This window comes from Melozone crissalis, unplaced genomic scaffold (assembly GCF_028551555.1).
Source record: "Melozone crissalis strain CALT ecotype California unplaced genomic scaffold, PUWL_Pcris_2 ptg000004l_1, whole genome shotgun sequence".
NCBI lineage: Eukaryota > Metazoa > Chordata > Aves > Passeriformes > Passerellidae > Melozone > Melozone crissalis.
Window position 1 is genome coordinate 44,419,609 of NW_026535782.1, and position 26,993 is coordinate 44,446,601.

The 26,993-nt window shown below is 40.1% G+C and overlaps 1 protein-coding gene across 3 annotated transcripts in view; it reads left to right on the forward strand.

The window, feature by feature from the left end:
* Positions 1 to 26,993, forward strand: part of LARGE1 (LARGE xylosyl- and glucuronyltransferase 1) — a 286,266-nt gene that overhangs the window by 253,071 nt on the left and 6,202 nt on the right. For all 3 annotated transcript variants that reach the window (XM_054279879.1, XM_054279896.1, XM_054279887.1), the window contains 4 exons: positions 8,774 to 8,937; positions 13,312 to 13,590; positions 20,450 to 20,596; positions 25,692 to 25,887. In XM_054279879.1, the coding sequence (XP_054135854.1) occupies positions 8,774 to 8,937; positions 13,312 to 13,590; positions 20,450 to 20,596; positions 25,692 to 25,887 (786 nt within the window). The remainder of the gene's footprint in view (positions 1 to 8,773; positions 8,938 to 13,311; positions 13,591 to 20,449; positions 20,597 to 25,691; positions 25,888 to 26,993) is intronic.

A 26,993-nucleotide genomic window follows, 5' to 3' on the forward strand; every position in this document is an offset into this window, starting at 1 on the left:
AGTGCACCAGCAAAGCAAAAGCACATGGAGGAAGAAAATCCTCTGCAAGAGCCTTTTAGACAATCAAGTGAACTCAATGTGATAAAAGACCACTAAGAGCCTTGCCCTTGGAGACATCAAGGTACAAGAGGCAGGGTAGAGGGTAGAATAGGAAGAGAAAAGCTTACTGAGACATTAAAAGAAAGACAACAATACACACCTCTTATAACACTTTGAGAATGCAGGTTAAAATTGTACTGAATTCACAATATGTAATGTGGGTTCAAAGAGCATGAACGCAGTCACAGACTTCTTGCTGTATTTTCCAGGGCTCTATTAATCCTTAATAAACAGATTTATTCAGACAACAAGTTCCTTGGGAGCAGTGCAGAGCAAATGCAAGTCCTTGCTGTAAATGGCAGTCCCTAAAGTTTAAAACAGCACATTTTACTGAACTTGTATCTGGTTGACAGACACTGGAAATGACTAACTGTTCAAGCCTGTTTCTTATTCAAGACAAGTAGAATGCAATATGGTATATGATATGGTTTGTGTCTGAAAAAGAAACATAACTCATTCCTCCATTTATAAATCATATATATATTTTTTTTTTAAGATACTGGAAAAGAACAAGCTAGGCATACAAAAATATGTGATTCCCAATTTGCCAAGAGGCACCAAAAAGTTAACAGCCTTCTATCAACACAATCTGAAGTAGGAAAAAATCCAACTTCAGAAGACTTCAGAGTCCTCACTTAGGAGAAGACATTTGTATTAGCTGCCCTCTATATAAACTCCCCTCTAGACTTGACTATGTCCTTTTATTGTAGAACATAGCAAGCAAGTTTCAGCTTTGAAGTTATGAGACCCTAAGAACAGGATTATCTTGGAAACAAGTCTTGCTCTATCTGCTGTAGCATATACAGTGTCACAGGTGTCCTGTTAAATACAGCACATTCCTGTGATCTATTGCAGGACCATCTTCAGAAGCAGAGCATCTTGTGAGGTGAGGAGGAAAGCGCTGTCATTTCTCCCTGTACAAGAATTAGGGGGCATGAAGTGGAAACAGCAAGTAGCAGGTTCAGAACAAAGACATTTCACTCACAATGTGATGAACCTTTGAGCAGGAGGTAATGTTTCTAAAAGTATGCATGTCCTCAAAAGTTACTCTTCTCAGAAAGCAAATCAATCAGGAGCTTTTAAGCTTTGGTGCTGGAAGTCCTTGAGCCACAAGTTGAGGTCTAGGTTAGAGTTTTGAGAAATCCTCACTTTTACACTCCCTAGGCAGCCAGCTCACAGCTGGAGAGAGGGTGCTGGCCCAGGTGTGCCTTCAGTCTAAGATGCATTCATAGACTTCCATTAGAATTCATAAGCTTGTATGTTACATGAAAGGCTACCATTTTTGTTAAGTCAGGTATGTATGAGGTAGGAATTGCTGATTAAGTTATCTTTTCCTATTATTTTTCCTTTTTTTTTTTTTCCTGAATTGAGACTGGCACCTCCAAACACAACAGGGCTTTCTTACCTTAGGCAGTGTACATGGGTAGAAGGTGCTCCCTCAGCTGCCTGTGCTTCTGTGCACTGTGAAGCAGTGGAAGAAATGTCAGAACAGCTCTGCTGTTTATAATTGGAGAGAATTACTTGAGCACTAAATGCACTGAGCCCTGCTGTGGAAGAAGCAATGGTTTGGTGTGAGTCTCACTCACAGTCTGGCTGTGTCGAAAGATACCCTTAAGGTCTTGTTCCAATATACCAGCTACTGTTTTTGTACAGCTTAATATTTGTAGTGATGTTTTATTTACAATTCAACCTGTAATTAAGGCATTCTATTTGTAATGCAAATATCTGTAGAACAGGAAAAGGAAGCATGGCAGTGGGGACCGCTGGGCTGATTCTGTTTCTCTAAGGCCCCTTTACACTTCTCATCAGTACAGAGATGGCCCTAAAATGAATGTAAATTACATATCTTCCCTTTTTAAGGACTCTTAACAGTGCCAGAGAGATGTAAAGGGGCATTACTTTAAAAGGTAATTGGATCTCACTTCAATCTCTCTCACCCTTCCTCTGTGCATGCATGTGAATACATGTATGCTTAAATATATATTATGTCTATATACATGTGGAAGTACCAGTTCTTTTCTTTTTCTAATGTTTTCTATGAAAGTATAATACCACAGAGTGAATTTTAAGAGGTCTGAAGGCCATCTTCAGATAATGTACTGCGTAGTTCTGATTTAATCAGATGCTGATCTTCATTTTCACCCGACTCTTACTAGGTTCCAAAGCACTGCAAAGGAGTGGATAGAACAGATAGGGCTCAGAAACTGAAATACTGGAGGCAAAAAGAACCCCACTGAATGTGATAATTTATCTGTTTATGTAAAAATGCTTATATGTATGTCTATGTGTACATGAGTGCTTCATCCTTTCTTGAAAATACTCAAGCTCCAAGACCTCTATGTGGCAGGAGCAGGCTGGGAGCAGGAGCCTGCCATGTGCTAAGAGTACCCTTGTTCAATACGTGCTTGAGTGAGGTCATGCAAAGCAGACTCTTCTCTGTAAGTTGGTATTACAGTAATCCTTTTGTCTTCTGTGCAGATTCTGGGTGGAAAATCCAGAATAGGAACCAAACCCTCCTGTAAGCACAGTCATTGACTTGAGTGGGCCTTAGAGCGTGTCCTTAGTCACTCTATCCTACTCATTCCATGCTATTTCTCCATTTCCACACCCTCTTTGTTATTTGGATGCAATGTGGAAGATTTTTGAGAAATCCAAAAAGGCAGTCTCAAATAATAATATAATAATCTCACATTTGGACATTTTCAATTGGATTTTAATGCTTATATCCAGCATTTTATTCTAAAGGACCTACTGTAAAGCCCAGAATATTTCAGCAGGATCTTCCAGCCAATCTCTATAGTTACTGTATGAGATAGTTACTGTCAGCCTGATTTTAGACCAAGGCACACACTCAACCTTTCAGCATTCTTATAAAACTTCTTTCCTGCAGACAGGTTCTCACCAGGTACTTCTGCCAAAGTATCTGAAGGTTGAATGGAGCATCCCTGTTAGTGAAGCCTGTGTCCTGATCCAAAACCCCAGGGCAAGATCAGTGGGAAGTGTATCACTGATTCTGCTCAGTTTAAGGAAAGGACAGTAGAATCCCATTAGAGAAGACTTTTAGGAAACACAGGAGGAAAAAAAATGTCTGCATGTTTTTCTTCTCAAATTTTCAAATCAGCAATACAAAGAAACAGTGTAAAAAACTCCAGCTGTCCCTTAACACACTTGCTTAGATGTGTACTTACACACTAAGTATGTTTTTACTTAGTTACTTCTTTTGCGCAAAACCAAAGATTCCTAATATGAGCAAAAGGCTGTGCATGCCAACTAATAGTATTCACCAGAAAAGAGGGAGATTTTACCAAGGTACCACACAATATAAACAGAACTAACAAATCAGCAGTTTCTGAGTGACTATGATTGCATGTAAATGAAGCTTCCAAGTCAGTATCACAGCCCTGAACTCGCAGTCTGACTGATGCTTTGAGTACCCTTTGCTCCTGCTGAATTTCAAGAGTACAGCCTCATTTGTAGAACCGCAATTTAAAGTTATTATTTTGTGATGTCATAGTCTTTCTCTAGTAATAACAGATGGTATATAGCAGTTTTGAGGTGAAATCCTGACTGCCCCAGCTGTGTTGTTTCTATTATTGTAACTGTTATTGTTATTAAATGCTGAGCTGGCATCCTGTTACTTGCCTGAAAGTTGCCATTATACTGCTTTCAACTGTTTATAATATTATTAAGGGGAGGAGCACATGGACTGGGATTTTTTTTTTGTCATGTTGTTATGCCCTTTTTTTCTTTTCTCACATTTTTTTAACATGAAACATGGGGGAAAGCTTTGAGGTTTGTCCACACCAAAAGTTCTGATGACCTCTTCATGAAAATACTCCATACCTAAGAGAAGGAGCTGTCTTTTGCAAGCCTGGTGACAAATTAGGCAAACTATAATGCAGAAAAATTATGGCTTACACATTGCCAGTAGCGTTTTCTTTGACTTTCAGGAAGCTCAGGTCTCTGGAAACTCTTTATTGGGAATGTGCATGGATACATCTGACCAGATTATACATATCCCAATGACACAGCAGGGTTGGGCATGCTGCAGGCAGAGGACCTGGACAAAGAGTGGTGTTTTCTGTGATTATTTCCGCTGAATCCTCCATGCCAGGTTCTGACTGGACAGTAGAGCTGAGAGCAGGAACCTGTATTGGGTCTCTGCTCTGAGGGACATGCATTGCCCTCAACAACGACCACACAGTAGGGAGGAGAAAAAAATCCAGATTCACATACAAAAGAGATGAAACCCAGGTCAAAGGCAGAAAGGAAAGAGAGAGTGTACCAAGAAGAGGAGAGGACAGTTGGGTACCTATAGGTATAAGGAGCTGGCAGACTGCTTGAATAGGGAGCATGGGATGAGACATAGGACCGGGACTGACTTAGACCCATAAAACTTCCCACACAAGAAGGAATGGGTCAAAAGACTGATCTGGGGCAACAAAAGCAAGGTGACCTACCTGTCAAGACAGTGTGCTGCAAGGGGGTCTGGGAACAGCTCAGCCAAAAATGTTTTTCAGGGGTCTGGGGAAAGGAGATGAAGAGTACTCCCAAATGTGACATCTGCAGCTGAGATCAAGGGGAGCTGTACTTGATATATACAGAACTGTCTGAGATACTCCACATGCCTAAAAATTGCATTCTCGGTTGTGTTGAATATTTGAAATCAGGATAAGCCATCACTTCCATTTAGCAGGAGTATTAGTGGTTTTCACACACTGCAGCAAAATTCCTCCTGCCAGGTGGGTTTGCTCAGGAACTATCCTCTTTATCTTTAGCACAGCTTTGTTTCACAGAAGGCTCAATTTGACCTATAGCAAATGTACAAAATTTTATGGTGTGGAAGGAATAAAAGTTTAATTGACGTGGGATTAGTCTGGCTTTTATTACTGATCATTGGAGAGACCAGAAGGACTTTATGTAGGTCATCCAAAACAACTCTCAGTGAATGCTTTTTCCTCTCTACATCATCATCTGTTTTGTTTATGCCATGCTACAGGCAACTGTTAATTCACACCCTTCAAAATGCTAAATGTTGCAATCCAAATTGCCTACTGGTGGGAACTGGACAGCTACACAGGAGAAAATGAAACTGCTGCAGTTTATAACCAGGTTTTTGTTGCATCCTGGGCTGGTGTCAGTTTTCATTTCAGTGGCTGAGTTGATTTTGTGCTATGAAACTTAACTGCGCACATCTGGGAAAAGGAAAGATGATCTGAAAGTTCTGAGTTTCTGTCTAAGCTGCTCAGTTCTTGTGGTGTTAGTGTGATATTGGAGCAGGTGACTTAAGCCTAGTGTCATCTCACCTCAACTTAAACACTTGATGAGAGAGCCTACATTATCCCTTTCCCCAAGATCTAACTGGCCTGTAGACACATGACACTGTTTGTTGGTGGGCTTTGATCTTTTTTTGATAAATAATCCCTCAGAAAATACTTCTGATCTTGAATTTTTAATCTGTCTCATCTGATATGAAGTCCTGGGTTTTGGTGGGAAGTGAATTGTTTCAGTGACACAGCAGTTTAGGAAAAAAACTAAGCCAATGACAGATTTGCTTGCATTAGGAACAGCCTTAGGAAGGGAGATTCATGAGCAGGGTCACCAGTTTGCCAGTGAAAGGTACAAGTTGTGTTGCCATGTATCATACAGGTCTGCCATCTGTCACAGGGATACAAAACACCTCATCTCACAGAAATATGTTAGAAAGTAGACCTGGAAGATCAAGGCTAAGTTATTTGTCTGACTAGTCTAGCTTCAAAGACTACTTTTCCTGAGATGGAGCCTGATCCCCTGCCACATCTGGTGTCCCAGAGAAATAATATAGTCCATATTTCTTTTATGTATTTGTCTCTTTGTTTGGGCCTTATGCATATCATAATTCATTTTTATTTTTTGAACCAAGTTCTGAACCAAGTTCTGAACCAGAGTTCATTTTTATTTCTGAACCAAGTAGCACCATGATGCTAATGAAGGCAGGTGTTGTTTCTCACAACAGTGTTTGCTAGGACAGTATCTACCCCACACAGTCTGAAAGTATTTTTCAGCTGTCAGAATGTTTCCTGGGGGTGACATTTCCCACATGCTAAGTGGGAAGTAGCCTTAGCATTGAAACTCTTCTAGAAGCACACAGTCTTGCTTAGCAGGGTACTTGCTTATGAGAGTACATGCTGTTTCTCTACAGCTGAGAAACTTTTGCTGGGTTGGGCATATCATTATCAATGTGATGGATGCATCCATAACGGGAAAAAAATCCACAATAGATTTTATCAAATCCAGCTGATATTGAAGTCCTTATTTTGATTGAGCACTGTATTTAAGCATCTGTTTGCGTAGATCTGTCAGCATTCCCATTATAGACACATCTTTTCAAGAAGACAGTGTGGGAGCAAACTTCAAACCAAGCTAAGAGTTCTTTGTCTTTAAGTAATGGATCCACATAATATGTGTGCAGTAGAAAAGACTATATTACAGAAATTTTACGTTCTCTCCTTCACCTCCATCACCAACTTTGTGATTTGGTGAGTTTCACCATTAAAAAGGTGCGACTTTTCAGAAGCTATGTCTCCTCCTCTTCTCTCACCCAGGGTTCAATAGTGGACAAAGCTGTAATTTAGCTCCAAATGTTATTCTTGAACTCATAATTAAATATTTTAGCCTCTTAGCTTTCAAGCCAAATGCAATCTGATAATTATTTGGTGACTGCCTGATTAATAACTGCTGTGCAATTAAAATCTTCTGGCCTGGTCATTTGTACTTTCAGAAGGATAGTAAGGTACCCCTAAAATGTGCATTGCTGTTGTTTTAACAATTTAAATTTCAAAATTTCAATAATCTTTTTAATAGTTCTTTTATGGGAACACTATTGTCCCTTTTCAAGGAGGAAACAGAAAGATATAAGATAATTTCTAGTCATTGTTGTAAATATTGAGTTTAATTCAAATATTATTTGAATGTGATTTTGAAAATAGAGTGCAGGAAAGCTGAATGATGGTTTGTGAAGCAGAAAGAATGAAACTCTAAGGATACATAAAAGAACTCCTGATTTCTATTCCACCTAAAAGAGATCTTGATATCAATAGAAGTTTTGTCTGAGTAAAGATTTGTGAAGATTCAGACTCTCATCTTTCTAATAGCAGTCCCTCTTGAGGGGTGTTTTAAGATCTGTGCAGAACAATAGCAGAGAAGAATGACAGCCTTATCCAAAACTCATTGAAATCAAATAGGTATTTCCATTATTCAGAAGAAGATTATAGAGTGATGTACAGGAAAATATCAGGAATTATTCCATCAGCCTTCACAGGAAAACAGTCAGTTGTAAGTATTGCTGTGGATGGCAACCATTATGCTTATAGTTCCAAGAACAACAGCTCTTCTTAACACAGAACAGAAAATACCTACATTTTCCTTTTTCTTTTTTCTTGAAGATGGTAAAATTACTACTTTATTCATTCTGAGCAGGAGAAAAAGATGTCTATAATTCAATAACCTTTTTAACTAAATAGTTTTGAGGTACACTGTGATTTTTATCAAAATTTATAAAATTCCTATATAATTTTTCTCATTTGCTGATGAATGTTTTACTAATTGGCTATTGTTCTCACAGGATGCTTTTAAGAAATCAGATGCAAAAATGATACTTTATCTGTAACCTACATTTTAGAGCAATAGATACTGAACTCAATTTCACATCTTAAAACCATGAAAAATTTTCATCTTCATAACATTTTGTTGCAGGTGTGACTGTTTTTTCCTTTAAAATTAATGCATTTTCAATATCCTAGCTAGATGTTTGGCTTTAAAATCAGAGAATCATGTAATCATAGAATAGTTTGATTTGGAAGGGACCTTTCAATGATCATCTAGTCCAACCCCAAAAATAATTAGTTTGGGAATGGAATTGGTCATGTGCATAGACAATTGGTCAGTTTTTCACTTCTACCTTTCCCTAGAGCTAAAGTTTATTCTCTTAAAGCTACCTGTCTAAGAGCCTTGGGATTAGATTGCTTTGAGATGCCCGTTTTGTCTTTGAAGAGGCTTGGTTTCCAAGGGAGCCAGGAAGTTATCTACCATCCTCCAGATTTCTCAAACTAGGTATCCAGAAGCATAAATCCCATTTAAAGGCTTACTTCTGGCACCTCTGCAGTGGAAAGAACATAAATCTCAAGAGAAGGAGTAATGATCAGTTAGAGATGTTACATTCCCAGCTCTCTGTCCGTGCTGGTAGCAGCAGTTCCTGTTCTCCAGCAGAGGCAGCAGACTGGGAATCTCTCAGTGCTGAATCTGCTGCTGAGTGTTGGCTAGTGGAGAATGTCTGTGACTAGTGTAAAACACTGTTTCTAGTAAGGATGAAATTATGCAAAACATTGGAACATTAACTCCTGGACTTGATGATTATTCAACCTGGGATTGGTCACTGGATCTTGAAAGTATGTAATACAGGTAATATAGAGAATATAGAGACCATAATAGAGTGTCCCATCTGCGTTATGAATTTACCTGCAAGCCCTTCCTTCTAATTTCTTGTGCAGTAACAAGGGAAACCTCAGGAAAACCCTGCTACTCTGTGTATTCCATTCCTCTTTGCATCATTCTGCAATTTCCCAGCCTCCTGGTTCTCTCTGATGTACTAAAATAATTACAAGGAAACGATGTTGCTTCCACTCTTTGCTTGCAGCTCCAGAAGCAGCTGTCTGAGCTGGACGAGGACGACCTGTGCTACGAATTCCGTCGGGAGCGCTTCACCGTCCATCGCACTCATCTCTACTTTCTGCATTACGAGTACGAGCCTGCTGCAGACAACACCGACGTGACACTGGTGGCACAACTGTCCATGGACAGGTGGGGAACACCTCTTGTTCATCTGGGACTGTGAGACAGCTTTTTATTACAGGGAAATCTGACTCTGGAGTGCTTTGGAGAGAGACGAAAAATGCATGTCCATAGAAACCTAGATGTTGTCTGTGCAGTGCACACACTGTGCTGCACTCTACATGAGTAGAGTTCATGAGAGGGTGACTCCTGGAGCTGAGAAGGTTGTTCTTTCTTGGGATTGTCAGGCATTATTAGTCCATGGAGTTTTGCAGTAACTTAGGAAAAAACAGATGTTTGTAATAGAATTAGGCAAGCAGTTGTAGCTGACCCAAGTTTTTGCATGTGTTTTTCTGCACTAGAAGATGTTATTTTTGCTTTCATTGGCATTTTCCTTGCAGAAAATTTCAATTAGTGATTTTTCTTACAGTAAGAATCAGAACTAAATATTCTAGTTTCAAATTAGGAAGTTGAAAATTATAACTTTTTTTTTACTGTGCTAGTGTGAAATAAAGAATTTCCATCTGAGCAGTCATTGCATCTTTATCCAAATGTTGATTCTCAGAAGAACATTTGGGCTTTTAGTTCTTAGGTGAAGTGGAATTTAATTTGGGGTATTTAGTATTTAATTTGGGGAAAAAGAAATCCATTTCATGACAAGTTCCACATATACCTTTCTGATTCCCACCATTGCAATTAGCTGAAATTTTTCAGAAGCTTTTTCTTCAGAAGAAATTTTCCAGAAAGTGCAGTCTGGATCAGCCAGTTTTGTGAAATTTTGTAATTGTCAGCTCTCTTTTTTTTTTCTCCAGCTTCTCAGTTCAAATCTAGTCCAAACTTTGTAGTTACTGCCATCATAGTGGGTTACAAAACAAATCAGAACTCGTTGAGTATTATCCAGAAACTCATCATTTCCTTGAGCATAGCACATACAGAATACGACATGGCATGTGAATAACACCACTGCTACACTAGTAGAAGGTCAGCAGTTTTCCAGGAGGGTTACAGGAACTGAGACAAACAAAACACTTACAGCCTGTTTTTAAAATAAACAAAAATGAATAAGGGGTATTCTGTTCCAGTGGTGCCTTGGCACTGCACTTTGTGTTATGATGTGCTGTGCACATCATTGTCTGTTCTATTGATTTTTAACTGAGGAAACATTTCTTAAGTGTTCACAAACCTTTGAGTAAAAAAATAAAGAAATAAATTGAACCAGACCCTGAGTGAGTGCCACAGTAAATTAGTAAAGCCGGTGTGTGCACATGGTATATTTTTCCCCCCAGAATTTAATTAAAAAGAATGAGCTGGGGCTCAGTGCTGATTCACTGGCACTGATGCAATGTCTGAGCATCTGTTTCCCTTTCTGGATCCTCACTGGGGCAGATGTTTTTATTGATAGACAGAACCACACATTTTTATTCAGGAAGAACAGCCGTCCTGGTTCTGTGCAGGAAAAATGTTCCCTACTTCACTGGTGTGTTGCTATAAATTATTGATTTGAGTTGGAAATACTTTCTTTCAGCTAAAATCAATAAATAATAACCTACCAAAGAACTGCTTAGCTGCTTTGTTTCCTTTCACATCTTTCTGTCACTGCCTTATCTTTTTCCATCTTCTTTAAACCACTTTTATTAAACACCTCTGGCACAACTGTAGGCATTTAAGAAGAGTGTCTCAGATGTAAGGTGACATGGACATAAACAACATGCTGTACACTACATTCCTGAATTATTCTTTGAAATTATTATTGGAGATGAGGAAAAGCAAAAAAACAACTCCAGCACTTCCCCTTGTCCTGTTGGAGGTGAGATTGACATGACTGTCATGACAGATTTAGGTTTACCTGTCCTGTAGGCTTGAGGAATGGAAGAGAGGGATGCATTCTGCAAGCTAACATTATTGTTTTAGGTGGAAGCTTTGAGACAGACTTCATTGAGGGTTGTTCATTATTGGGTAGTTGTCATTTATTGCAGTGATGTGACATTTCCTTGAATAATGGCTTGGTTGCTTCAGTGTGATTTTCATGCACATATTTTGGCTAAACAGGCTTTTTAAAGGCTCTGTATGTACCTGAGGGTCAGAAATCAGAGTAGGACTTAAAAAAATGTGAGGTCAGAATAGACAAAAGGAAAGACATGATTGGCAATACACTGCTTGAAATATGAGAATCTGAGAATGAGCTGGAAATCAGTTGAGTATTCTTAAGAAGAAAAATAAAAATAAAGAATCTCACAAAACAATTGAATTCCAGCAAAATTCACTTAGCTGAACAGACCTTTAAAAAATTTACCAACTGAATTATGGTCTCATTATTATGCAGTACAGCAGTACATTTGTTTTCTCTAGAGTCCTTAAGAGAACACATTTCCTCAAGTCCACTAAAAAAAACCCAAAATAAATTGGTCATGTTGTGCTTAGAAACTCATAATTCTAAGTTTTGTGGTCAAAAGAGACATAACAACTTATAGAGAGCAGATTATGGAGGATCACCTAGCAGTCCCTGTAGCATATTTATGGAAGTAGAGCCCTGTCAATGAGAACAACACAGTAAAATGGAGTATTCTGAAGGGTAGTAAGGTGTCCAGCTGGGAACTTGTACCACCAGAAGCCAGTTTCCGCTTCAGTATCATGAAAAGGTTTGCATTAGCAGGTGTGCTGTTTAAACAAGTTAAATATGCCCTTAGTCCACTGCATGGAGTCCTTCGAAGGCATTTTGCTGCATTTTTACTAGGCAAGTTTTCCATTTTTAAACTGATGCCCTAAATTGGAGTGCTGACAGATTGGAGTCTCCTGATTAGCAGATTTGTATTATGTTGGAAAGAGGCAAAAAAATGTATTTTCCCCCTATTTATTATTTGTGTAATCAAAATTCTGGACCCCTTACATACCTTTTAGATATGTTTATATTGATTTGTGTTTCAAATTCAGCTGTATGTTTCAGGCTGATAATAGCCTTTGTTTCAATAACAGATAAAAAGAAAATTATGTACCAAGTGTTGACTAGTAAGGTAATATCTCATATCTAAAAAAAAAATGATTATATCATCTTGGTATCATCACAATCATTCAGAAGGCAGACTGTGTTTACTGGTATGAGTATATTCTTTTTTTTTTTGCAAATCTTCGGGAGATAGTGGGAGGGGGAAAATATTTTCTCAGATTATGATAATGCAGAAATGCATTATTAATGCAGAAATCTTGCATTTTGTATAATATTAATAGGAAAAATTCAGTAATGTGGATTTCAGACAGAATGAAGATACTAATTTTGCATCATCTACTCTTCTCAGATTTTAATAGAATATCTGGCTAGGCTGCATAGGTCATTTCCCTTCATATTAAATCAAGAGGCTTTGTAATCAGTCCTTGCAGTACTTTTGGGTGACACATCTCAATCTCTAGGCAATAAATTACCCAAAATGTTTAAATGATTTTGACCAAGTTGGGTTTGATTTATGTTTGCAAATGAAATCTTTCCTTGTCATTTTCATCAATAGTATTGTAACTGCAGGATTTTTTTAAAAATATACATCAATACAATCTGTTTAAGAAATTATTTAATGAAATTTGAGACAGTGTGAACATACACAAGTTGGTACTTTTAATGATGGATTTCTCTGAAATGTTCTTTTGATATTCCACAGCAATGCCATGTCTGTCCTTTCTCCTCTCCTTACTCCCTACTAATAATAAATCCCATTTCTATCAATGTGTCACCCCTTCTGTCCTTTTCCCTGACAGCCAGCCTTCTTCTAGTTATTGCCCATTTTCACCTAAGGCAGTATCCCATTGACCTGTCTCTTTTAACAGCCTTTAAGATCTGACTAACTGCCTCACAAAAATTTGGGGAAGGTTTTCCTGACAGGAGGTAAAATGATCTGTGGGTCCATACACCTCTGTCCTCCACAAGCTTGCTGAAGAGCACTGTAGTGTGTTACTGTGTGGGAATAGCTTGACCTGAAATGTGAATTGGGCACTAGACAGAGTTGAAGTTTATGAGCCCTCTATCCTCTAAGTAGATCCACATGAACAGATCCTTGCAATTGCTCAAGCTCCCACTAGGTAAGTCCTATTATCCATGTGGATTTTCCTGTGGCATCAAAGCTTTAGACAGAAAATGATGGTGCTTTAGGTATCTGATTTAGGGCCATCTTAGGCTACATTGGATTTAGTGAGATTGGTGTATCCAGGGTGCAGTCTATCTGTCCAGGAGGAGACCTCTACTTTGCCATCTTAAATAATGAATTACACTGTAGAAATACTTACTGCTTTCCACAGCATATAAAGCATCCCCAATCTGTCTCACTTAGAGAAAGATCTCTGCATTTGGTCAGGTGAACACAGACACAGAGTCCCAGTCAGGGAAATAGCTTTTTCTTACTCTCACCCTTCCTCTTCCAGGCTCCAGATGCTTGAAGCCATCTGCAAGCACTGGGAAGGTCCCATCAGCCTGGCACTGTACCTTTCCGACGCGGAAGCCCAGCAGTTCCTGCGCTACGCTCAGGGCTCGGAGGTCCTGATGAGCCGCCACAACGTTGGCTACCACATCGTGTACAAGGAGGGGCAGTTCTACCCTGTGAACCTGCTCAGGAACGTGGCCATGAAGCACATCAGCACACCATACATGTTTCTGTCTGACATCGACTTCCTGCCCATGTATGGACTCTACGAGTACCTCAGGTAATGGGCAGTGAGGGAATTCCCACTGCCACCCACCGTTTCAGCCTCTGCACTCCTCCTCTCCACTGCCCTTCTCACATATTCCCAAAACAAAGCAGTTTGAGCAGATCTGAAAACGGAAGCTTATAATGATTCGAGGTATGACAATGCCCAGCAAAAAGCAATAATTTTTAGAGTAGAAGAAGGGACTGTAACTGGAAGGTAAAGCAAAATAGTTATCAAAGAAAAAACCCAGGTCTGAATGTGAGCCTTGTTAGCCATTAGAATAATCTCAGGGCTGCAGAGGAACCAATTTGAAAATTGAAATGGGTTAAGTATTATTAAATGTCCAAGAGCGTCGTTTATTAGCAGAGATGTGAAACAGGCAGTTTCTCTAAACATCTCTGGTTCTTAATGTCAGTGACAGAAAAACATGCAGAGCAGTACTGAACTTGTTGTCCGTGTGACACACTCTTAATTCAGTTCCTTATCTTGAAAAGAGTCTAACCAGCTCAAAAATATGACTGCAATGCCAGCACCTGTCAAGGCAAAGTAATTGTCATAAGGAAACTGGGAAGAGTAACATCAGTGTGTATTGTATCATACTGCATGTGAGCACGTTGGGCTGAGCAAACTACAGACTTCTGATCCATTAACTGAGCTTTTTTTAATTAAGACCTTTCTGCCCTGCAGAGGCTGGTCACCTGAGGCCAAAATATGGAGCAAGGAGGACACCCTGTGGCCAGACAGGAGGATGTCAGTTCCTTTATCCTGACCAGTTTAGCTTTTCATCTCTGTTCTAATTTGGTAAAAGTTGATCAAAGTATTCCAGTGAGGGCCTGCCTGTAGGTGTTCTCTGTCAGTTCATAAGCCTGGGGCTTTGGAGTGTAAAGGAAAATATGCCTTCTGGTATCATGAACTTATGGAGGAGTTTCTTTCTTTCAGGCTTAACTCTGTAAGACATTTACAGGGCCAAACTCACTATTCAGAGGGGTGTAGTACCTCTTCTGTGAGGAAGGGATCAGAGAGTTAAGGTGTTCAGCCTGGAGAAGTGAAGGCTCCAGGGAGGCCTTATTATGGCTTTCCAGTATATCAAGGGAGCTTAATAAGAAAGGTGGGGACAAACTTTTTTAGTAGAACCTGTTGAGATAGGACAAGGATAAGTGGTTTTAAACTGACAGAGAGGAGATTTAGATGAGATGCAAGGAGTAAGTTTTTTTGCAATGAGGATGTCAAAATGCTGGTACAGGTTGCCCAGACAGGTGGTGGGTATCCCATCCCTGTAAATTTTCAAGGTCAGGCTGGATGGGGCTCTGAGCAACCTGATCTGCAGGGAGGTTGGTCTAGATTATCTGTAAAGGTGCCTTCCAACCCAAAAAATTCTATGATTTTAGAAAAAGAGAAGTAGATCTTTCAAAAAACCCAGAAAAAGCTACTTGAAAAAAAAAAGAGCTAGATGACCTTTGGGTTCCAGCCCAAACTATTCTATGGCTTCCAAGATGCTGAATTTCAGTTGTGTCAGTGAAGTATTAGCACACTGTGTAAGCTTGTTTTCTTCTTACTTTGTTGAAGTCTTTTCAAGTTGTGCTAGGAGCACTCCAAAATTACCCTGTTCCTTGCCCATATTAGCTATCTCCAGATACGTGGATGAAGAGTTATTCTTCATTTCTCAATTCTTCTGTTAGTGTTGCACAGTGGTACAATTTTTCAGATCAGTGCTGGACACAGTAAGGATGGCAGCTGTTGATACTGGCATTGAGTACTAGATAAGGAACTTGTTCTCTCATGCTGCTTCACAGTGCACGAATGGGAGCCAGCAATTAAAGGAAGAAGAGAGGAGAGAAGGCAGAATGAAGTACCACCATTTCCTTGAGATATTACAACCATAGAAGTAATTATCATAAGGTGATATTGTATTACAGAACTAAGTGCACCATGATGGTGCATTGGTGATGTTTCAAAAAAAAGCAGAGATGCTCTCTGAGAGCTGCTGCCTCTGAGACTTTGTGTTACCCTGCCAACCTTTTTTAAGGCCTGTACCACCTCAGCTCTGACTGAGAGTCTCTCTTGCCTGGGAATATTGAAGTTGCTAATCTGCTACTACCAGCTCTTTAAAAAGTTATTGGATTGGTTTTTGGTTTTGTTTTGTTTTTGTTTTTTTCTTTTGCATGTGGACTAGATGCTTTTGTAGCTTTTTCTGTAACGATTTTTCTAAGCAAAGTAGCAGGGAGTTGCATTGAGATTATTTTAAATATGGATACCCTGTGTCTTTTTGCATTGACTGTTCCCAGTGCCTCTGCAAATAGCTGATTAGTGCTATCTGTCTGAATGGCAGCAATTGTTTGTTAGAGAGACGTAAAACATTTTTATCCTCATTTCCTCAGATAGAACAACCATAAACAAATGGAAATAGTGTAGTATTTTGGGCATCACTGTATAGAATAAGCCAGGAAAGTCCTACTCACTGAAAGTTTCCTGATTTACATATATTGCATATTATGTCTCTGCAGATCATATATTCTCAAAAAGAAAGAAATTTCAAAAAATATTTTCAACTTATTTTGAAGGTGTCATATGATAAAGGTTACAACCAGTTTTGAAGGAGAAGCTGATGGAGCTGATGGTTACCTATCCCTTTGTTTATCTGTTGCTTTGCACTTAGATTTGTGCTAATTGAGCTTTTTCATAGCTGCTAAGTAAAACCATTTCAATGTTTTTATCTCCATCAAACACCCTTTTAGTCCTGCTTTAGTCTTCTGTGAAGTACAAAAGGAAATGTATAATTTAAAGATTTCCTGTTTACCAGTAGTTACTGAGGTCACCTTGTCAGTGCCCCAGAGGTAAAGGCTTCTTCTGGTAGCTGCAAGTAAGGTGCTTGGGTCATCCTACAGTGACTTGTAACACAAAACAGTGAGACAGGCTGCTTATCTACAGCTGTCACAGCTAGCATTGAAGTTCTTTCCTAACACATTTGTGTAAAATGTGCCCTTGGCTTCCAGTGACACATTTAGCATGAATTGGGACCCAGCATCCCAGCTCCATCCATGGGTTTTGTATCTGTCCCCTACATCATGAGTTGTGAAGTAGTTCTGCTTATTTTTCAGCATCTCAGCTAGGGAGATAGTTCAGATTGTGTCTATTGGGGTTTTTGTTTTGGTTGCCTTTGTAGTCCATGAATTCGTGTCTTCTGCAGAGAGGAAGAGCATTCAAATGAATTAAACAGTGGTTGGCAACTCTCCATTTCTGACCACAAGCTCAATGACTGACATATTTGTAACTTGCAACCAGCTACTTTCCAAATCCTGATGATGGACTTTTTTTCTGAGTGTAGTGCTTTAGGATTAAGTTGCTAGCTTTTCTCTGTCTGAGCTTCTCTATCCTCCAAAAATGGGAATGATCTTGCTATCTACTAATATGAGGATGAGAATTCTGTGTTAATTTTTGAAAATAACAATGCAGATTAGAAGACTGATATCAGCATGCTGGAGTTCATTCAACTGTGACGAGACTCTTGTGATTTAGGATTCATTTCTTCACTGCTTTGTGAAAAATATTGTTGATTAGATTTAAAATTTAACCCAACCTTCACTGTGTCAGAATGACACACATAGGTCTGAACACAAAGATAGCTGGGAAATGGTTTCCTGGACAACACTAGCACAAAGAGAGCTAGCTCTTCATAGTCATAAATCCTTATTTTGGGGTTTTGGGGAAAAGGATAAGAAAGGAAAGTGGATACTGAATCAATACTACTGTATCCAAAAAAACAGTCCTCATCAGGATAGTGCAAGAATTACCTAATTTACCCAGTGCTAGCTTGCAAAATAAGCAAATGTATTCCCTACGCTATATTCCAGATATCTGGCAGCATCAACAAAATTTTCTTATTCCCAAATGAACCAGCCAACAGAACCAACCAACCAACAAATAGCACCTCCACCCAAAACAGCAGAAAAAGTCATCCCACAGAAAAATGAAAAGGTAGATTTGCTTCCAGTAGGAAGAAGTTAGAATTTCAGCTGGTTGTCCAAGGAGCAGACCACTAGCCAAGTTATGAGAAGAAAATAGAGGGTGTTTTTTTCTCTAACAAGTCCTCTCTGCCATTATCACAGTTTAAATGGCTTCTCTTGTCCTTTGTCTCTGAAGTTCAACATCTGGATGTCAGCAGTGATTTCTTCGTCCCTTTGCATCAGTCTTTTATGTCACAGAGTCCACCTCAAGGGCAGGTGATTCTACTCAGATATCAGTGCTGCTGGGCTTCTTGTCTATGTGCCTCAACTCCCAGCTTCATTTTGGAGAGCCCTCCACTTTGACCTTACCACCTGCACTGGTTGTGGCTGAGCTGGAGGTCTTTCCCCGTGTGAGGGTAGCATCCCTCACAGTGCTGTGCTTTGCCTTGGTAGCTGGGAAGGTGCTGATGACACAGCAGTGTTTTGGCTACTGCTGAGCAGTGCAGGCACAGCATCAGTGCTGCCTCTCCATCATTCTGCCCCCCGTCTGGGAGTGGGCAAGATCTTGGGAGGGGACAGAACTAATACAGCTGAGCCAAACTGAACAGAGAGAATCCATGCCAAATGGTGTCAGCTCAGGTAGATATAAAAGCTGAGAAAAGGAGAAGGAAGGCAGGACATTTGTTATTTAGAATGTTTGCCTTCTGCAACAACCATTATGTGTGCTGAAGCCCTGCTTCCCAAAGTGGCCAGACATCACTTGATGGGAATCTTCTATTTCTCTCTTTGTTGGTGCATACTCAGCCTTTTGGTTTTGTTTTAGCAAACTGCCTTATCTCAACATACAAGTTGTTTTCCATCTTATTTTCTCTCCCATACCCAGCAGAGAAGGAGGGCTGAGAGCAGCTTGGTGGGCACTGGATGTCCAGCCAAGGTGAACCGACCTTACCAACATGCACTTCATTAAATATTTCATGCATCTCTTGAAAATATTTCTGCAGAGAATATCCTGCTATTTTTTTTCACTTTGGAAGTATCTCCACATCTCTGTGGTTGCCTGAATGCACCTCAAGTATCTTGTTTCCAGACCTCTGTTTCTCTTCACTTACCTCACTCTTCATGTTTACCTCTTGTCAGTGCAAGTGATTTCAGGCTGTTCTGTCAGTTTTTTTCCCTCTGCTTTTTGATTTCTTCATGCAGGTACTATCATTTTTTCCTTCTAATTGTTCAGGCATTGACAACTGTATGAAATTTGGAGGTGACAGGAGCAGCAGAGAATGTGCAGAAAAGATCACTGGTATCAACAGCATTTTTGTGGTTATATCCCATATATTAGAGAATAAGTCACATTCAGCACTACATTCATCACAAGTTGCTCTGTCTGAAAGTTTCTGCTGTTACTTGTGCTTCATACCTGTGCCTGCTGCAGCTTTGGTCAGCTTCAGATTGTAAACTTTGGTGGGCAGGATTGTTTCCTACTCTTGGACAGTGCAAGCACAGCAAGGCCTTGAATTTTGCCTGAGCCTTTTGAGCTCTCCATAAAACAAAGTTATAGTAACAGCCATAAATGGAAGCTGCTGTTTCCTTGCAGAGCCCAAAGGATGAGCATCACTACAAATGTTACCTGCTCCTTCCTAGAACTGAATCCCCAAAACTGTACTGCTCAAGGCTGATAGATAGCACAGAGACCAGAAAGACTTAGATTTTGGAAAGGAAACTGTATTAGTATCCCCTGCTCTCAGAAGAGTGAAAGGGAAGAAACATTTAAAAGCATCATAATGACTGTATACTGGCACTGCTTAACAACTTTGGAAGGTCACAACTGCTGGTTGTGAAGGATGCGTCTATTGACATGTAGGTATCTTGGCCTCTAGTGATGGTGAGGGAGAAACTACAAGAAGAAAGTACAAAACCATTTATGATAAGATGCTGTTAAAATCCTTCATTTGTGAAAAGTTAACTGGAATGGGTCAGGGGCTCTTTAAACAATGCAAACTTTGCAGTAAGGAGCTGAAAACAGATTGCTTAATATAAAACAGGCCTATAGGGTGGTATAAATTTCCTAAAATTCAGATTTTATGAAGTAGTTGTGCTCATCTTCATTTTCTGTGACAGCAGTATAAATGAATTCTAGGTATTCTGGGCTTAGAAAAATTGTTTGTTTGGTTCTTCTGTTATTAGGACAGTGATCCCAATTCCTTCAACTTAAAAGGCTGTAGAGAGTTTGCTGCTTGTCAACATTCTCCTTGATTGCTTGTTGCAGTAACATAAAAGTCAGGACAGTGAATCCTGTTAAAGGGAACTGACTTTGACAGGGAGAGAGGCATATTTCTGGTATGAAATATGGAGATAATGAAATAAAAATTGAGACAGAGTTATTTCTAATGACAGTTATACTAAGATTCAGTTGGGGGATGGAAAAGTAACTTCTTTTTCTTCGAATTTTAGTTTGTTAGAAAAAAATAGGCTGAACACCTCTGGCAGGCAGGATGAGAGATTGCTAAGCTGCTCCTCTGCTGCAACAGTCATCCCAAGGCCCCTCCCTGGAAAAGAGCCCTGTGTTAAATTCATATGTGCACACACACTCACACACCAAAACAGTCTGTGCACTGAACAACTTGCAGCAAAAAGAAGGAAAAAGAGAGGCATCCCAGTCCATTCAAGTGTAGAGCACCTCTCTGCTCCCAGCAGTCTGATCAGCACTGATTAGTCAAACACACAAGCTCATTTGGAATTCTGTTGCTCTCCCTGCTCTTAGAGCAGCAAACCAAAAGGAGAAGAAAATTTGAAACACCTGTAGGAAAAGAAATGGGCCATAGTTACATTTATAGTATCCTAACTACCCGTTTTTTGCACTTTATCTTGAAAAGCTCAGTGATTTGCTCATTTGAAAATTTTCCTGGTTTTATTCGTTGTTTCTCTTTTGCCAGGAAGTCTGTCATCCAGCTAGACCTAGCTAACACCAAGAAAGCTCTGATTGTACCTGCCTTTGAGACCCTGCGCTACCGCCTCTCCTTCCCCAAGTCAAAAGCAGAGCTGTTATCTATGTTGGACATGGGAACCCTCTTTACATTCAGGTAATGGAAAGTACTCTTTAACCTGTGGTAATTACCTCTGGTTATGTTCTTCTGAATATTTGGTCTCTTTCACTGTCAGCTGCGTTAAGAAACTCATTGGAATTTTTTTCCCTTTTCGAAGAGAGGCAGTGAACAGAATCATGTGGATATATTCTGTCTTTAAGCTCAGCATTTTATCTTGTATTACAGTCCTCTACTGAAGGACTTCAGTTGTTAAATCAAATTTGTTTTATTTTCATCATTTTTTATTGCACTACAAAAAATCAAGCGTGACCATTACACTCAAGTGCATGTAATTTATGTTTTGGCTGCCAAATACTATCTGTGTAGCTGTGTCTTCTCATGTGACCACAAGTAATGTATCTCTGCCCATTGGTTCTCTTCCTCACTGGAAAAACAAACACAGGCTTGTCTTATTCTCTTTTAAAGTGTGAAACAGCTGCTTAAATACCTAGAGTTCCTCCATGCAGAGGTAAGAGAGTACTCTGACTAGAGGCTAAGAAGCTAAGAACACCTAAATTTGGAACTCCTCTCTGAAGCAGACTTCTTTTGTGGCTGTGAACAAGTCACTTCTATTACCTGCCAGACTCCTCAGTTTTAAAATGCAGCTAGCAGGGGTTAACCATCTCTTGGGTGTGTGTGGTAAGGTCTGATTAGCAGACATTTGTAAAGCATCTCAGCAATGGGAAGAGTACAATATGGCCTTATGATGTTGCACAGAGAGGGGGCTTAGGAGACTTGCGTTCTCTTCTCAGCTCCACTGCTCCCCTGCTGAGAGGTGCTACACGAATCACTTTGCTTTCTTACATCTCTGTTCCCCTTCTCTGAAATACAGGTAACAATGTTCACCTCTCCTTTTTGCAGTATTTTGAGATCTGAGATAAAAGCTATGAAAAAGCTAGGCATTATCCATGGCTGGAGGAGCTCCATATCATACCTCTCTCATCCTTCTCTTACTTTAGAGCTTTCCTCACACTTTTCTCATTCCCTATATTACACACCTCTCTCGTTGCAGCAGCCACCCTTCCCTCATGTGGTTGCATGCACATACCATAGCAGACAGCCTGTGTGAGTCTGAAACACATAATTCTGATCAGTGTCAGAATTCCACCAATAACTGCCTTGAAACAGAAACTTGAGGTGATTGAGAGAGGCATGCCTCTGGAAAGTTACTTAAGGATACTGATAAAGCAAGTACTTTTCCCTCTGCCATCATTCTTTAACATACAAAAGACATAAAAATTAACAAGAGATCTGATAAAAAATAGTTTCCTCTTCCATAGTTGAGAGAAAAAGTCTTTCCAGTGGAAAATAACACCCTCAGGATTTCCAGATGTCAGCAGTCAGCTGCACAGTGGTGGCCTTCCACTACAGATTTCATCTCCAAGCTAAACAGCATGTTGGTGTGTTACATACACAGCTGGATTTGCAAATCCTTTCTCAAGTTTCACTCAGGCAAAAATGTCTTTAACACCAGTGGGAGTTTTTCCAAAGCAAGGTTAAGTAAGACTTGACGGACATGCAGTCTGTAGCTGGTGTACATATTAATGTAGGATACATTTTACAAATGCTTCCTCAGTTTGTTTTGGCTCATTTCATTGCTCAAATCTGTAGACAGCCACAAAGCATCTGGGCTCTCAGCTCTGGGCTGAGAATTTCCACCTCCACCTTCAAGGTGCTTTAATAATGCTGCAATTGGCTGCTGAGCAGGTGGGAGTGAGCTGGGGAGGACTGGTGTGACAGTGATTGCTGAGAGTGCCTGCAGCATCCCAGTCCCTCACACCACATGGTAGATTACAATCTTTCCCTCACCGAAATTGCTTTTGTCACCTCTTTTTGAAATGACCTTTTCTACCTCTGGGCAGCTAAGAAGTACACAACGGCTCTCAATTACATCCCTCAGTCAGCAGCAGAAGAAAAGAGAAGACAAGTGAGCATCTGTGGCTGGCAAGGTGTGCTGTGTGAAACCCTGTGCCACAGCGGGGGCTCTGTGCCAGCTCGCTGGCTCCCTTGGCAGCTGCTGGCTCGGAGTGTGCTCCCGAGGATGTGCCTGCTCAGGGCCTGGCTAGCAGCTGATGGGCACACCCAGGCACAGGGGAAACCACAGCTGGCAGGAGACACATCAGCGTAGTGAGAAAACATAAAAACCAACAACTGATTAACTAATTAACTGATTGCATCCACAATCCAGCAAAATGTTGAAGCATCTGGGAACAGAAGTGGGAAAGTTCTTCTTTCATTCATCTCTCTCACTGAAGTGGGAAACTTAGAGGAGGCAGGGAGGAAGACTATTCTGAGAAGAATAACTGCTTCATTTTGCTAACTTTAGCAAAATGAATTTTTATTCTAAATAAAAGCAATCAGGAACACAAGTAAAATGAAGCATTGGATCCAAAGTGGAGGAGGAGGGGATGTGGTGTGTTCCAGTTGTTTTCCATGAACCATGGGAAAGAAATTCATTGTGATTTTAGGGAGATTGAATTACTTGGTTTGGATTTGTCAAAAATGCAAGCATAGTGAAAAATATGTTGTTCCCAATTTTCATAAAGTACTCGAGGGATTGTCAGATTGAGTGTGGCCTTAAAATTCAATGTGTATTTAAGTCTTGAGTGAGGAGGGCCTGAACAGAAAATTGCATTTATTCATTTGTCCTGTAAGATGGAATACCGGTATAGATAGTGAACCTCTTCTCACAACTGCATCACCGATAGTAAAGTCTGTTGGAATGACTCATCCTTTGATGGGAGCTTCCTCTCTATGGACCTCCGCAGAATGGTGTCTGCTTCTCTTTCTTTGCAGTACAGCTCATGTAATCAGCCATTGACCGAGACCTAGTTCCAGCAGATTATCTGTGTATGAACCCATATATATTGTATGTACACATGTAATCCAACAATGCTCTCACAATTCTTTTAATGTTCTCACAATTAGATTGTTTTCAGTCTAATTACTCCTCCATCACTATTGTGTGTACACCTCATTTGAGCATCCAATATTCATTTACCTCTTTGTCAGGACCTTAGCTGTCCTTTTGTCTTTCTCTTTCCTTCTACTCACATCAATCAGTCTGAAGAGGTAAGTAAAAAACTTCTGTTGTTTTTTCGTTTTGTACTATCAAATCTACTCCTTCCTTTCTGGGTTTTTTGGTTGGTTGTTTCTTTTTTTTTTGTCTCTGCAACCCCAGTTCCATATTTTCCCTTTATTATCTCTTCCCAATTATTTATTTTGCCCTGCTAGTTGGCTGTCTTGATCCACAGAGGTTATACTTGAGCTGCTATAGGTGCTTACACTGATGCTTCCAAAAAACGTGGAAAGAAATTGAATTATTTTTATGGTTAGCATCTTGTTACCCCCTGTTAAAATCAGTGGGAGAGTGTTACTAGAATAACAGCAGCATTTGGCTGCTTCTCTGCAGGAATCTCTCAATTAACCAAAGTTTGTATGGGCTTTGAAGATACAAATCACTTCATAAGTGTTTAGCAGTCATTATTATTATTATTATCATAATTAATTTCAAAATGCCGGAGGTAGGATTTTAGAAGATACAGCACCCTCCACAATCTTATATAATTTTAAACCCCACATTGTGACTGTTGGGTTGGGGTTTTTTTCCAGCATAGATAGCTGCACATTCATGACTGGCTAGGTTAGCCACTCATCTCCAAAAGAGGCCAAGAAAAGGGATAGGCTTTTTGGCAATGATTCCAAAGGGCATTAACAGTTATAAGCATCTTTGTGAATCTGGCACTGCTTGCTAATAATCTCTGGAGAATTATTTCACTGTCAGTGTCATTATTTCACTGTTTTTTAATACAAAAGGGTTTTGTTTCTCCTGGTCCCTAAGTGAGATATCTGAGAGTGGTAAAACCTATTTACAGTTTAGAAATGCAGCATACAAAGGACCATACATTACTTGTGACCCCAATGCCATGGTAATAATTCAGTCTTCCTGCACTTCCCCTAAAGAGAGAGTCAGCAAAGATGAACACCTCTGATTCTCCTGTTACAAGCCATACAAATATGTCCAAAAGAAAACTCCTAGGCTATGATTTTATATTCCTGTTTTTAGCAATGGCTTACAATGTTTTGAGAATTTCTGGGATTTAAGCATTACATCATGCGGTAATTTTTCAATATTTAATGCTCAAATCCCTTCACTTTTAGCATATGAGTCATCCCTGTGAATTCAATGTACCTTACTTTACAAATTGGCAGGATATTTGTTTTGTCCCTTCTGTTGCCTATCTATCTCAGTGTTGTAATACAGATACCTGCTATTCCTTTGTTTCATTAATTAATCTGTGACTCTGCAGAAAGAGCTTGTCTCATTGATTTTTGGAAAGTGTTAGAATAAGTGAGCGAGAGAGTCATTGACCCTGGCACTAATGGGGTGCATTCAAGCTGTGCTAGGAGACCTGCTGTGACCTAAACTAGATTAGCAAAATATAAAAGGATCTTCTTCTGTAAATCAAATTGATTACCTTACTGAAGATCACAGGAGTACTCCCCACAATGTAGAACTTAGAGCAGAAAGCCTTTATGTAATATTTTACTTATTAATGTAATTATGCAGCTTGGTTCCTGCCATAGTAATAACCATAATTAATAGCATAGAACATCTCTCCAGAGCTGCAGGTGTCTCTCATGCAAATTATAAAATTGCCTATAAAACAGATCGTGAATATCACCATGGTGGGGAAATAGCTAATTTTAGGGACTTTGTCTGAGCTGCAGATTTCCACACAGATTTTAGAGCACCGCCTGATGCAGCTGCTTGGTTGCTAGGAATAAGACACAGCCCTTGTAGTGCAGATGAACTGACAGGGTACTGTGTAATGGTTTCTCACATTAGCATGAGGTACTGTTTTCACACTATCCTTCACCAACTAGATGTGTTTAAGCATTGAGCTCCGGGAGGCGTGCTGGAAATAGTCCTAGAAATTGCCTCCGACGCGTCCTGAAAATGATGATGTGAACTGTAAGCTAACGTCCTTATTTTTGAGCATTTCATCTAACAGGTAATATTTTGTTTCCTTGCCAAGATGCTTTCTATCTAATTGCCTCCCCACGTCCCTGCCGTTTATGTCTGTTTCAGGTACCACGTCTGGACGAAAGGGCACGCGCCAACAAATTTTGCCAAGTGGCGAACAGCCACCACTCCCTACCGCGTGGAGTGGGAAGCAGACTTTGAGCCATACGTCGTTGTCAGGAAGGACTGCCCGGAGTATGACAGGCGCTTTGTGGGATTTGGCTGGAACAAAGTAGCTCACATCATGGAACTGGATGCACAGGTGAGGAGGTGACACATGAGTATCTCACTAGGGCTCTGCAGCAGGGTTGTTCCAACCAAGGCTGTGGCCTGAAGGAAGGCGTCACGCTTTGCATCACCAAAGTGTTCATCTGGCCTTACTGAGCTCCTTAATGAGCACTCCTTGAGTTGGGAACACTCTGTTTAATGCTTGTCAAGTATTGAATGAAGAGCTGAGTCTGAGTTCATTTATTTGTCAGTTTTAAGAAATCCATTGTTTTGCACAGGCACAATCCCTGTAGTGCTTTCCTCCTGACCGAAGCATTGAAGCAGTTGTTGCCAATCCGATCACTTATTAAGGAACATGTAGACCTAGCTGGATTTTTTCCATTAAATTGAGGTTTGTGAGTCCCAAATACTAATTTACAATTCAAAAACTAATCTTCAGTTGAATTCAAGGCAAGCATCTTTAATTTCTGGCTGGAATTTACAGCACATTTCTGCAAAGATGGTCTTTACATTTCCAAAGTCTGGGGCTGTGGTGCTGACTCTAAAGGATGCAGGTACTTGAGCCTTGGGCTACCTGCTTCTTGGATCTGTGACTTGGGATGAAGCTGCTGGGCAAAATTTATAATAATAAGGATGCAGAGAAAGCTCAGGAGTCCCAGACTGGCACCACAGCTCTCAGAGTTGCCAAGGTCCCTGCTGCCAACCTAAATCTTAGAGGCTGGCAGTGACTATGGCTCCATGGGAGCCCAGTGCTGCTGCTCACTGAAATGGCAGGATTTGCATCACCCTGCTGTTCTTGGATGAGGAGCTACCCACTGTGCTCATCAGTAAGGTCTGGGTCATGGCATTTCTTTTTAGTTTGGGTTTGTTGTAGTTTTTTTTCAGTTTGGTTCAATCCCAGTGTTTGAACTAGTAGCATTTCATGCTAACCAAAAAAATCAGTTTTGGTGATCTTTATCCTCCTGTGATAGCTTCTGCTGTCAATCTGGAATAAAGCAGATCCTTCTTTGCTCAAGTCTTACCAGTTTATGTGAAGCAGAGCAGCTCAAGGCTTGGAGCAAGTTAGTGGGAAATTTTGTCTCTGGGGTGTGGGCTACAGTGTATTTGTGTGCAGGCATGTGTGGGAAGGATATTTTCTAC